Source organism: Pan paniscus, chromosome 7, assembly GCF_029289425.2.
Source record: "Pan paniscus chromosome 7, NHGRI_mPanPan1-v2.0_pri, whole genome shotgun sequence".
NCBI classification, from domain to species: Eukaryota; Metazoa; Chordata; class Mammalia; order Primates; family Hominidae; genus Pan; species Pan paniscus.
Genome location: NC_073256.2, coordinates 104,764,974 through 104,777,588, shown reverse-complemented (window position 1 = coordinate 104,777,588; position 12,615 = coordinate 104,764,974). Strand labels below are relative to the sequence as shown.

At 35.8% G+C, this 12,615-nt stretch overlaps 1 protein-coding gene across 3 annotated transcripts in view; it reads right to left on the bottom strand.

Annotated features, from left to right (window-relative positions):
- CNBD1 (cyclic nucleotide binding domain containing 1) overlaps positions 1 to 12,615 on the bottom strand; it is a 636,725-nt gene that overhangs the window by 143,224 nt on the left and 480,886 nt on the right. For all 3 annotated transcript variants that reach the window (XM_055116708.2, XM_057303048.1, XM_063606847.1), the window contains exons 9-10: positions 7,709 to 7,818; positions 5,721 to 5,871 (exon numbers count right to left, since the gene is read on the bottom strand). In XM_055116708.2, coding sequence (XP_054972683.2) covers positions 5,721 to 5,871; positions 7,709 to 7,818 — 261 coding nt within the window. The remainder of the gene's footprint in view (positions 1 to 5,720; positions 5,872 to 7,708; positions 7,819 to 12,615) is intronic.

The following is a 12,615-nucleotide window of genomic DNA, read 5'->3' as shown; positions in this document are numbered from 1 at the left end:
TCATATGTGAAAATTATTTCAGCAAAATTAACCATTAATTTTTCATTAGAATTATCTAGCCCTTAAAATGTACATTTAACTATCTTGGAATAGAATATGAAATATTAGAATGTAGAAATAAAATGCTTTCTGAAATAAACACAATATTTTATTTCCTTGCAAATTTTGAAAAAACAAGCAAAATCTAGTCCTCAAGCACATTTCTATTTAGAGAATGTTTAATTAGGCACACACCATGTCAGCAGCTTTAGAACATCACTCTCAAATGAACAGACTATGGAATGAATTTAAAATATAAATAGTATACACACAAACATTACTAAATCCCATAAAATGCCAAGTATTTGAATGTTAGGCTGCCAGATGACAAAGGAGATTCTATTAAGTGACTAAAAGAAACACTTTTGTATGTGACACTTAACTTTATGTGCCACCTTGACTGGGCTAAGGGATGCCCAGATAGCTGGTAAAACATTTCCAGATGTGTCTTTGAGGGTGTTTTTTAGAGAGATTAGCATTTGAATCAGTAGATGAAGTAAGGAAAATCCACCAACACCAATGCAAACAGATAACACCTAATCCATTGCGGGCCTGAATAGATTAAAAAGGCAGAGGAATTCTGTCTATCTCTTCTTGAGCTAAGATGGCCATCTTTCCCAGTTCTTGAATACCAGCATTCCTGGTGCTCTGGCCTTCAGACTCCAGGACTTAATACAACTGCCTCCTGTCTGCCCTCTCCAGTTTTCAAGCCTTTGGCCTCACACTGGGAGTTACACCCTTAGTTCCCCTGGTTCTCAGACCTTCAGACACAACCTGAATTATACCACTGGCTTTACTGATTCTCCAGCTTGCTGAAAGCATATCATGGGACTTTGTGTACTCTACAATCACATTAGCCAATCCCCATAATAGATCCCCTCTTGTATATTTATATATATCCTATTGGTTCTGGTTTTTTTGAAGAACTTTGTATAATACAACGTGTGAAATGTTGATTTACATAAAAGAGTCCAGTGTATTTGCCTTGCACCAGTTAACATCATTTATATAGGAAAAGAAAAAACATAGCTTATATTAAGTGAGAATATTATCATTTTAATTGATGGTTAGTAATTATTTTTAAGCAATGTTTACCTTGAGGGAGGTTGTATTTGAATGTCACAGAAGAAAATAAAATTAACAAATGTCATTTCAGATTTACAACTTTTAAAATTAGACATAAGAATTTGAATTAATTTTTTTCATTTTGAATTAGTGTTATGCAAGTATTGGTAACACATTCTATAAGAGACTGTATTAGTCAGTTTTGCATTGCTATAAAGGAATACCCAAGGCTTGGTAATCTATAAAGGAAAGAGGCTTATTTGACTGATAGTTCTGCAAGTTGTACAAGCATGGCACCAGTATCTTCTTGGCTACTGATGAGGCCTCAGAAATCTTTTGTTCATGGTGGAAGGCAGAGAAGGAGCAGGTATGTCACATGGAGAGAGAGGGAGCAAGAGAGAGAAAAGGAGCTGCTAGGCTTCTTTAAACAACCAGCTCTCATGTGAACTCACAGAGAAACAACTCACTCATTACCATGAAGATGATGCCAAGCCCTTTATTAGGGGTCTACCTCAATAACACAAACACCCCTCACCAGTCCCCACCTCTAACATTGAGGATCACCCTTCAACCTGAGATTTGGGGGGGACAGACATCCAAACTATATCATTCTGTTTCTGGCCTACCATATCTCATGTCCTTCTCACATTGCAATATATAATCACCCCTTCCCAACAGTCCCCTGGTCTTAACTCATTCTAGCATCAACTCAAAAATCCAAAGTTCCATCTGAGACTCAAGACACATTCTTTCCACCTATAAGCCTGTAAGACCAAAAACAAATTATTAATTTCCAAGATACAATGGTGCTAAAGAAATCAGGTAAACATTCCCATTCCAAAAGACAGAAATAAGACAAAAGACAGGGGAAACATACCCCATGCATGTCTGAAACCCAGAAGAGCAGGTATTAAAATTTTAAAGCTCCAAAATCATCTCTGTTGACTCTAATTCTGGGTACACTGGTGCAAGGGATGGGTTCCCAAGGCCTTGGGCAGCTCCACCCCTGCAGCTTTGCTGGATGCAGCCCACGTGGCTTCTTTCATGGGTTGGAGTTAAACGCCTGCAGCTTTTCCAGGCTCAGAGTGCAAGCTGCCCATGGCTCTACCATTCTCAGGTCTGGAGGGTGGCAGCCCACTTCTTACAGCTCACTAGGCAGTGCCCCAATGAGGACTTTGTGTGGTAGCTCCAATCCCAAATTTCCTTTTGGCACTTCTCTTATAGAGGTTCTCTGTGGGGCCCCTGCAGGAGCCTTCTCTCTGGAAGGCTTTCTGATACATTCTCTGAAATCTAGGTAGAATATAGCAAGCTTCCTTCACTCTTGCATTTCATATACCTGCAGACCCAACTCCATGTGGAAGCCACAAAGGCTTATAGCTTACAGTCTCTGGAGCAGTAGTCCATGCTCTATCTGGGGCTGTTTGAGCCCAGGATGGCTCTGCTCAGATTCTGAGAGCAGTATCCTGAGGTGGCATAGGGCAGCAGTATCCTCAACCTGGCTCCCCAGACCATTCTTTCCTCCTAGGCATCTGGACCTGTGATGGGAGGAGCTGTCTTCAAGATTTCTGAAATTCCTTTGAGGACCTTCTCCCATTATCTTGACTACTGGCACTTGTCTCCCTTTTAGTCAAGCTAATCTCTCTAGCAAGTTGTTGTTCCACAGTGCATTTAAATTTCTCTCTAGAAAATGCACTTTCCTTGTCTTCCACATAGCTAGAGTGTGAATTTTTCAAATTTTATGCTCTGCTTCCTTTTTAATTTTAAGTTCCAACGTTAAGTCATCTTTTATGCTCATATATGATTGTACGTTGTTGGATGCACCCACACTACTTCTTGAATGTTTTGCTGCTTAGAAATTTCTTCCACCAGATACCCTAGGTCACCACTCTTAAGTTTAACTTTCCACAAATCTTTAGGGCATGGACACAATGCACCCGAGATTTTTGCTAGGGCATAACAAGGATACACTTTATTCCATTTTCCAATAGATTCCTCATTTCCATCTAAGGCCTCATAAGCCCGGCCTTCACTATCCATATTTCTATCAGTATTTTGTTCACAACCATTTAGCAAATCCTAAGTAGTTTCAAACTTTCCTTCATCTGCTGTCTTCTTATGAGATTTTCAAACTCTTCCAACCTCTGCTTGCTACCCAGTTCCAAAGCTGCTTCCCATTTTCATGTATCTTTATAGCAACACCCCACGTCTGTATTAGTTTTGTGTTGTCATTAATGAATACCTGAAGCTGGGTAATTTATAAAGAAAAGAAGTTTATTTGGCTCACAGTTTGCCAGGGTCTACAAGCATGGCAACAACATCTGCTTGGCTTCTGGTGAGGACTCAGGAAGGTTTTATTCATGGTGGAAAATGGAAGAGGAACAGGTGTGTCACACGGTGAAAGAAGGAGCAAGAGAAACATGCCAGACACTTTTAAAGAGCCAGCTCTTTCATGAACTAATAGAGTGAGAACTCACTCATTACCCAGGAAGGACACTAAGCCATTCATAAAGGATCCATCCCCTTGACCCAAAAACCTCCCATTAGGCTGCAGCTCCAACATTGAGGATGACATTTCAACATGAAATTTGGAAAGGACGAACATCCAAATCATGTCAGAGACATAAAACATAATTGAAATTCAGGATAACAGTATTCAGTCAAATCTTATATGGTTTATCATGAACAACTTTCAATTTAGTCTGTTGAAGCATACCTCTCACCCATGGTAATGTCTACAAATTTCTTTGCTTTCATCCTTTACTCCCAGTTTTATTGTACATATCTACAATTTTCTTTAATATTCTATTATGTTACAACTTATTAGCTTCTATTCATTTCTCCTTCATACTCAATTGTATTTCCAATTTGAGTATTTATAGTATTTGGAGGGCTGAATACAGGTGGCTGCATTATTATTCTGTTATTATTACTAGAGCTCTAAAATTTTAGATAAAGTCTTATATACTACCAGCCTTAGATTTTCATATATGCTTGATCTTAATTAAACATTGAGGATGTTACATACTTGACCTGAACCAAAAACATAAAAGCAATGACCTTAGAGATGAAAGCCAGAAGATGTCCCAGAAAAGAAGGGAACATTGCTATTAATGGTAACCTGGGAAGTGGCAGAGAGATTTTAGTAATTTCAAAACAAAGTCTTTTGAAATATTGCTAATATATTCTAACACCAGTACAATTAATTCAGAATATATTATAAAAGGGGCAGTGTATAGCTATGTTGTCTTTGTACATAATATACATACAAACACTCACTTGAGTATCCCAATTTGTCTGTGAAATATCTCTACTCTTTTAAAAAACTCATCCAGCAGTGTAAAAGTGTTCCTATTTCCCCACATCCTCTCCAGCACCTGTTGTTTCCTGACTTTTTAATGATTGCCATTCTAACTGGTGTGAGATGGTATCTCATTGTGGTTTTGATTTGCATTTCTCTGATGGACCCAGCCATCCCATTACTGGGTATATACCCAAAGGATTATAAATCATGCTGCTATAAAGACACATGCATACGTATGTTTATTGCGGCACTATTCACAATAGCAAAGACTTGGAACCAACCCAAATGTCCAACAGTGATAGACTGGATTAAGAAAATGTGGCACATATACACCATGGAATACTATGCAGCCATAAAAAATGATGAGTTCATGTCCTTTGTAGGGACATGGATGAAGCTGGAAACTATCATTCTCAGCAAACTATCACAAGGACAAAAAACCAAACATCGCATGTTCTCACTCATAGGTGGGAATTGAACAATGAGAACACGTGGACACAGGAAGGGGAACATCACACACCAGGGACAGTTGTGGGGTGGAGGGAAGGGTGAGGGATAGCAATAGGAGATATACCTAATGCTAAATGACGAGTTAATGGGTGCAGCACACCAACATGGCACATGTATACATATGTAACAAACCTGCACGTTGTGCACATGTACCCTAAAACTTAGAGTATAATAATAATAAAAATTTAAAAAAAGAAATCCTAGAGAATTAAAGTACCCTCATGAGGCCCAGGTCCCTGCCTGGGATACACCAAGTACCCCTGAATGCTTACCATAAATATTTCTTTATAGTTTATGCTGCAATGGAATGCTTTCACTTACTATTGTGTGACTTAGACTAATATTATTATTGCTATTATTATTACTATACCATTATCCTGAGGACTCACACAGAGAATGAGACAAGGCTCCCATTTTCAGCTGTGAGGTCCAGCAAGTTGCAGGAAGGGCAGGACACAGAGCAGGGCTGGTTGCCCTGGGTTCTCCAACTTCAGTTCAGGGTGGTCCTGGAGGACCAGGAGACCAAGCCTCAGGCAGCCCCTGCATCAAACCTCGGCATCAAGTCCTCACCTCTTTCTATATGATGAAAATGAAGTTCCCTTCCAGCCCACTCTACAAACATGTGCCCTTTTCAAAATTCACCAAGAGAGAAATGATCTGGAGGAGATTATGCAAATACTCCATCCTTTGCAGGTGAACCCCACTTTAATAAATATGCATCTGATTAATAAGGAAAAAAATTTTAAAAATTTAAGAACTCATCCAATAAAATGGTATAACAGTTAAAAGATATTTATGCATTTACCAAATAGGTCCTTATCTTCAATGATTGCCATCTCAACTTCTTTTTTGGTAATGATTGTGCACGTGAAAGGAACTTGAAGAAGGACGCTAATCTCACCAAAGGACTCCTTCTCCTTAAGTTTCCCCATATAAACAAGTTTTTGAGATCTTTTCTGTTAAAAAAATATATTATTGATGTTTAATGCAACTGCTTCCATATAATGAATCAGTATTGTTTTTATCAGAAACTCACTCATAAACCATTTTACTAAATGATATTTAAAATAAATTAGCAATTGTATTTAAATTACAGAAAAATTTACTTACATAGGCATTTCAATTATATTAGAGCAATAGTAAATTCATAGATAACTTAGGCATATCTAAGGTAATTGAAAGCATTTTCCTTTAGAATCCACAAAGATGTTTAGGAAATATTGAACTAATTCTACATTTCAAGGATCTAGGATATCATTTTGTGAGCATAGTTTCATTTAAGATGTTTTGTCAACCACTGTTTGTTACATCAGCCCTAGTCACAAGGCACTCTTGTTGAACCCACAGGGAAGAAGGAAAATAAGCAGAAAATGCCAGGGCCAGAACCGATGGTATTAAGTCAAAAAGGAGGGATTATTCCCTGTCTTTTCTGTTTAAGTACAAAAGAAACATGGAAAATGAGTTTGACTCAGGGAACTATAATTTTGGTTCAAATAAGAGACCTTGTGGAGAAGGGCCTACAGGATGTTCAATATGAATGGTTCTGGAGAAAATGTTGAGACCTCAAATTACCTTTGCGGGGAGATTTGCTAGGAGTTGATGACCACTAAGATATATAAAAGAGAATATAGCCCTCAGGTAGGAAAGTGGCAAGAACTTGGAAGAGGCTAAAGCATTTACTAAATATCCTGGAGTCAAATCCAATATAACTTGAATATTTGCACCTATATAAATGGCAAATCTTTACACTGAATATGATTAGTGCAGCAGAATTCAAGTTAGTTTAGATATTTAATTGAATTCCATTGAAGTCTCCCTGACCAACTAATGATTAGTTCTAACTTTTCTACCACAATAATTATATATTTTTGCCTGTTCTAGAACTTCATAAAAATGGAATTATATAGAACGTGCTCATTCAGGTTTGGCATTTTGGCCCTACAGAGTATGTTTGAGATTCTTACAAGTATCCATAATTATTTTTACTGCTATGTGGCATTTCATAGTATAAATATACTGTAACATTTCTATTCATTCAACTGTCAGTGGATACGTGGACTACTTCCAGTTTTTAGTTTGTAAGAATTCATATAAGTTTTTTTTTTTTTTTTTTTGAGACAGAATCTTGCTCTGTAGCCAGGCTGGAGTGCAGTGGCACAATCTTGGCTCACTGCAACCTCCGCCTCCCAGGTTCAAGCGATTCTTCTGCCTCAGCCTCCTGAGTACCTGGGACTACAGGTGTGCACCACCACACCCAGCTAATTTTTGTATTTTTTAGTAAAGACAGGGTTTTGCCATGTTGGCCAGGATGGTCTCGATCTCCTGATCTCGTGATCTGCCCGCCTCGGCCTCTCAAAGTGCTGGGATTACAGACATGAGCCACTGTGCCCAGCCCTAGGATTCATATAAGTCTTCGTGTAGACTTATGTTTTCACTTCTCTGGAGAAACTATCTGGAGTGGAATTAGGTCAAATGATTAAGTGCATCTTAGCTAATCTGGTATGTTTGTAGTAGTAGCTGGCTATGGTTTTAATTTGCATTTCTCTAATGAATAAGAATGTGAAGCATATTTTACTGTGTTCATTGATCATTTGTATATCTTACAAATCAATATATCTTACAACTTATATTCTTTTATAACTAAACCAAAAACAAACACAAAAATTTCAAAAAATTGAATAGAAATTTCACAAAGTAATACAAATAAATGTCTAGTAAGCACATGAAAAGGTATCTGACACTATTCTTTAGAGTAGATTAATTGATTAAAAAGAATACATGTTGAAAACTTACCACTTTATTTGATCGTAGTTTCACAAATCCTATAATACTTCTATAAATGTTACAGCATCCAGAGTTAATATAACCCACAAAAGAAATTATATTTCCACTTTCCACTATCACTGAAAAGAAGAGAGATAGTTCATTTCACACATTCTTGTCTTTAATAAATTATTTTAGATATTTTAGCAACAAAAGTTAATGTATTTAATTCAATAACTATTAATAGTTTCTTAATAGATTCCAGTTTATAGACAGTACTTAATACAAGATGTAAAAGATTACGCCCAGTATTTATATCTCTAACATAATACATGTAATATTGCAAACACTGACAAGACTTTGGCAGTAAAGGCACTGATATGCTAGTATACTGTACAATGCAGGAAGGAAAGGGGAATATAGAAGAAACCTTGATCTGTAGCATTTGCTGAGTTCCAAGGTCTAAATATTTCCACCATGGCTCATTTGAAATTTCTGATAGCTTAATAACAAACTCACAATAATATTGATAAATATTTGAAAATTCGCTTTCCAGAGCCTATATCTTGGGCTGTACTAACACTCTACTGATTATAGTAGCAGTTAAAACAAGGGCTTTGAGGCCACATTGGCCCAGTTTGAACCTACTCCACTACTTCCTATGTCACCTTAGATAAATGACATAACCCCTCTGAGCTTCAAATTTTTCATCTTTAAAATGGAAAAATTAATTAGGAGTCCTTACTTTAAGCCTTATATAAACCACATGGGGCATATAAAGTATTTAGCATGTTGCCTGGTACACAGTATAACACAATATCATGTTATTACAATAAATCGATGTTAGTATCATTATTCTTTCAAACTTGTAAAGTCACTCTAAGGCCAAGATACATTTGAAGGTGAATTCTATTATAACTTTGTGACTATCAACGTATTAAAATAAAAATCCCTTGATCTACATAACATTTTAAATTATCATCATGATTTAAATACTTAATTGGCAATATATAAATTAAAATTAGTATTTCAAAATATTTTCTACTTTATGAAATTTGAAACATATCAATATTTAATTCTGAAAACGTTAAACACAGCAGTAGTAACCTAAATATAAAGACACATATACAACTTTATCATAATTTTATAAAGTATATAAACTATCAAAAACAAGTTTTTTGATCACTTGAAGGCATTCCTATTTGTTTTCTAGCATAAAAGAGCATATATCAACATAATAAAAATTATTGATGTTACCAAAATAGTAAAGAAACTAGAGCACAGCATAATTCTTTAAAAATTATGGCTAAAATAACACGGTAACAATTGTTAAATATAATTTACCACCAGCAAAAAATAAACATCAACATACAATGGAATAAGTACTTCAAGATAAATGAAGTTGGATTCAATAATTTTGTTGGCATAATTATGAGGATAGTCTACCTTTTTCTCCTCATGTAATAGTTACTTCAACGTTTATAATAAAAAATTAAAAGGTTATTCTACTGTTGTCAATCATTTATTTTGTTTAAATAAAAATTTATGGTAACTCTTCTGTTGTCTTTTTTTACAGCAGAAAATGATATTAAAATTATATTACAATGTAAAAGTATAACGTATGCGTAGAATTATGTGAAACATTTTCTCACAGATTTTTCTCTTAAAAGTAAGAGGAACTCTTCTACCAAAACATATGATAGCAGAAACTATGTATCTTCTTTTAGTCAATCAGCAAGGATATAAAGAAAGGCATAGAAGCTCCTAGCAATTGTTATAGATAAAGAAATAATGCACTTAAACATGCACTAAAGAAATCCATTATTTTTAACTATGAGACCTGTACCACTATAATTCTTGAAAGTCAAACCCTATGTAGGTCACAGAGAAGTATATATAACAACAAAGAGGAAGAAGGCCACAGGAATTTTTCTTTGTGTTGAAGTCAAGACAAAATTGGAAAACCCAAACCATTGTTGCAAAATCTATGACGCAGTCTCATTCCCTAGATGGGGAACTGGCTACTTGAATCATTGTCTATGGTCTTTATGATAACCATAGCAAATGTTCATCTCAGTGAAGGCAATACAGCAAAACCCTTCTGACCTAGGCAAAAAACTTGAATTCAAATACATATAAAAATCATATATTCTGGTCAGGCGCGGTGGCTCACGCCTGTAATCCCAGCACTTTGGGAGGCCGAGGCGGGCAGATCATCTGAGGTCAGGAGTTTGAGACCACCTGGCCAACATGGCGAAACCCCGTCTCTACTAAAAATACAAAAACTAGTTGGGCCTGGTGGCGCGCACCTGTAATTCCAGCTAATCGGAAGGCTGAGGCAGGGGAATAGCTTGAACCCAGGAAGCAGAGGTTGCAGTGAGCTGACCTCGTGACACTGCACTCCCACCTGAGCGACAGAGTGAGACTCCGCCTCAAAAAAAAATTGTATCTTCACACTTAAATAAGAACATTTAAATATTAATATTACTATTTTGGACTAGAAACAGAATCATGCAATTACTCCCTACCCTGATTGTTGTTCCTAATTTTACTCATTCAGCCTCTGATCATGTTTTCCATTTTTAAGAACTTATGCTGTCAAGATAAATGTTGTTTGCATACCCTTTCCTCCTCCCTTATATAGAAAATGACAAATAACATACGATGATCTGCAGGATTATGACACATTTTTAAATGAAAAGACTTAATCATGAACTATATAGACCAAATTTTATTTATTATTATCTCAAGGTCATATTCATTTATGTTTACAAAATGTAGTGGAACTTGTAGTTAAAAGTAATATTTAAAGACCCTGATCAAGACTCAGACTCGAAAGACCTGAAAGCATTAGATCATTATGAAAAGAACAAACTTGATTTTATCTTAAGGCAAAGGAAAAGAAGAACATCAGAAGGATTCACAGAACTTAAACATCAGGCCTTGTTCCTTTTCTTTCTGTTGTTTATCATACGCCCAGAAATAGTCCCAAGTCTAATAAAATCATTTTATTCTAATTCTAAATTAAGCCAGAAGAAGTTACGATAAGAAGAATAATTCCCTACTGGCTATTAGCATCAGCACTGGGATAGTGAAGGTCTCAGTTTAAATAGAAACTAATGATTAGAGAGATTATTAAAGGACATCCTCTTATTTTAAGATAAACCTCAGCCTACTAGTCTAACATACCAAAACAGGTTTGGAACAGGAATATATCTCAGGATGGACAATGCTGAGGCAGCTTTGAGCATGACATCCATTAGCTGAATGGATTCCTCTCCTTGTAAAGATAGACTACTAAAGGAAGAAAAGTATAAAGTAATAGTACCAATTGATGTTATCTTTGAACTTTATTTTCCCTTTTGAGAATGTTTTCTGAATATATTCTCCTTCCAAATATATATAGTTTGCTTTAAAAATGTTAAGAAATAACTTGGTTAGAAAGGGCTTTACATCTCTGTAACAGTCCATACCAATGCGAATACCATGTAAACATCAATACTTTACCCAATATTAAACACTACTTCTTTATTATTAAAAATGTATATTTATTTGCAGATAAATATAGATAGCATTTATAGCCCTGTAGAGCAAATTCTTAAAGATAAGTGCATCTGAGAAGAATGAAGTTTTGATTAATTTCCAATTATACAATGCCCTCTGAATTCTATGGCACATTTAAACAGGGTGTTCTCCTAAAGAATGAATACTATACACAAAATATCCTTTGTATATTAAGTACCTGTCACCTGGCATAAGAAAAAAATAAACGTACACTTATCTAATGTTAGAAATGTGTGATTTGGAAAACAGTTATAGACAAACCTGAGGAAATCTAGAGAAATACAAATTAAAAAATTAAATTTTGAATATGCCTCAGAGACTTCCAAAGAACTTACTAAAATAATATATTTATAGAATTAGTCACAGAAATTATCAGAATATGGTTACTCACTGCAAAATAGGGAAAGTGAAGAAGGGCAATATTTGGTATTAGAGATCCCCTCTTACTATCTATTGCTCCCACATTTACCCCATTCTCCCCTTCTCAGCAGGCAACGTAGGACAAATGCTAGGTCTATGGAGCCACCTACAGATCAAGGAAGAAGAGATTATCCAGATTTGATGTCCAGCCCAATAACCAGTTAAACCATACATTTACCTCATCTTTCTTACCAACTTTAAATCTTTGCCTAAATCTCACATTCTCAATGAGATCGCCGTGACTACCCTATACTGCTCCTTCTAGCTTTTTCATCCTTCTCTGTTGCTATCTCCAAGGTGTGTGTTTCCATCTAAGTTATTGATTTGTTTATTGCTTATACTTATTGTATAAGTTATTGATTTGTTTATTGCTTATACTTATTGTATATTATATTTTCTAGCCATTAGGATGCAAGCTCCATCAAGGCAAGGATATTTATCTTTTGTTCACTTATGTATCTACATATAGGCACTCAACAAATATTTGTTGGATGAATGCATATTCTCAAGAATCTCAATATTAAACAAAGGTTTTCTTGAGCATAAGGAAAAGCTCAGAATATTGTGGCTTAGATTTTTCTGAAACCCTTCCCCAAGTAGTCCTCTTAAAATTCTGGATAAAATATTTAAAACTATATGAGGTGGCAGAACAGCAACAGAATTTATCAAAAAACATTAATAAAAAGAAAGTGTACAGTTAGATCTGTCTGGGGGTGGGTAAGAAAGCCCTGGAGGCAGTAGCAAAGTACATGTGAAAGATCAAATGTGGAAATCCTCCTACATAAGCCCCCAAAGAGCAATACTCTCAGTGGGTGAAGTGGAAAAAGCCCACCTCAGAGAAAGAGCTCCTGGAGATATTTTCCTCTCTTGGTCCTGGCTCTGAATTAAATGAAAAAACAAAAAGGTAGCTAGTCTCTGAAAATTTCTCACTCATGATATTGGGGCTAGAGTCC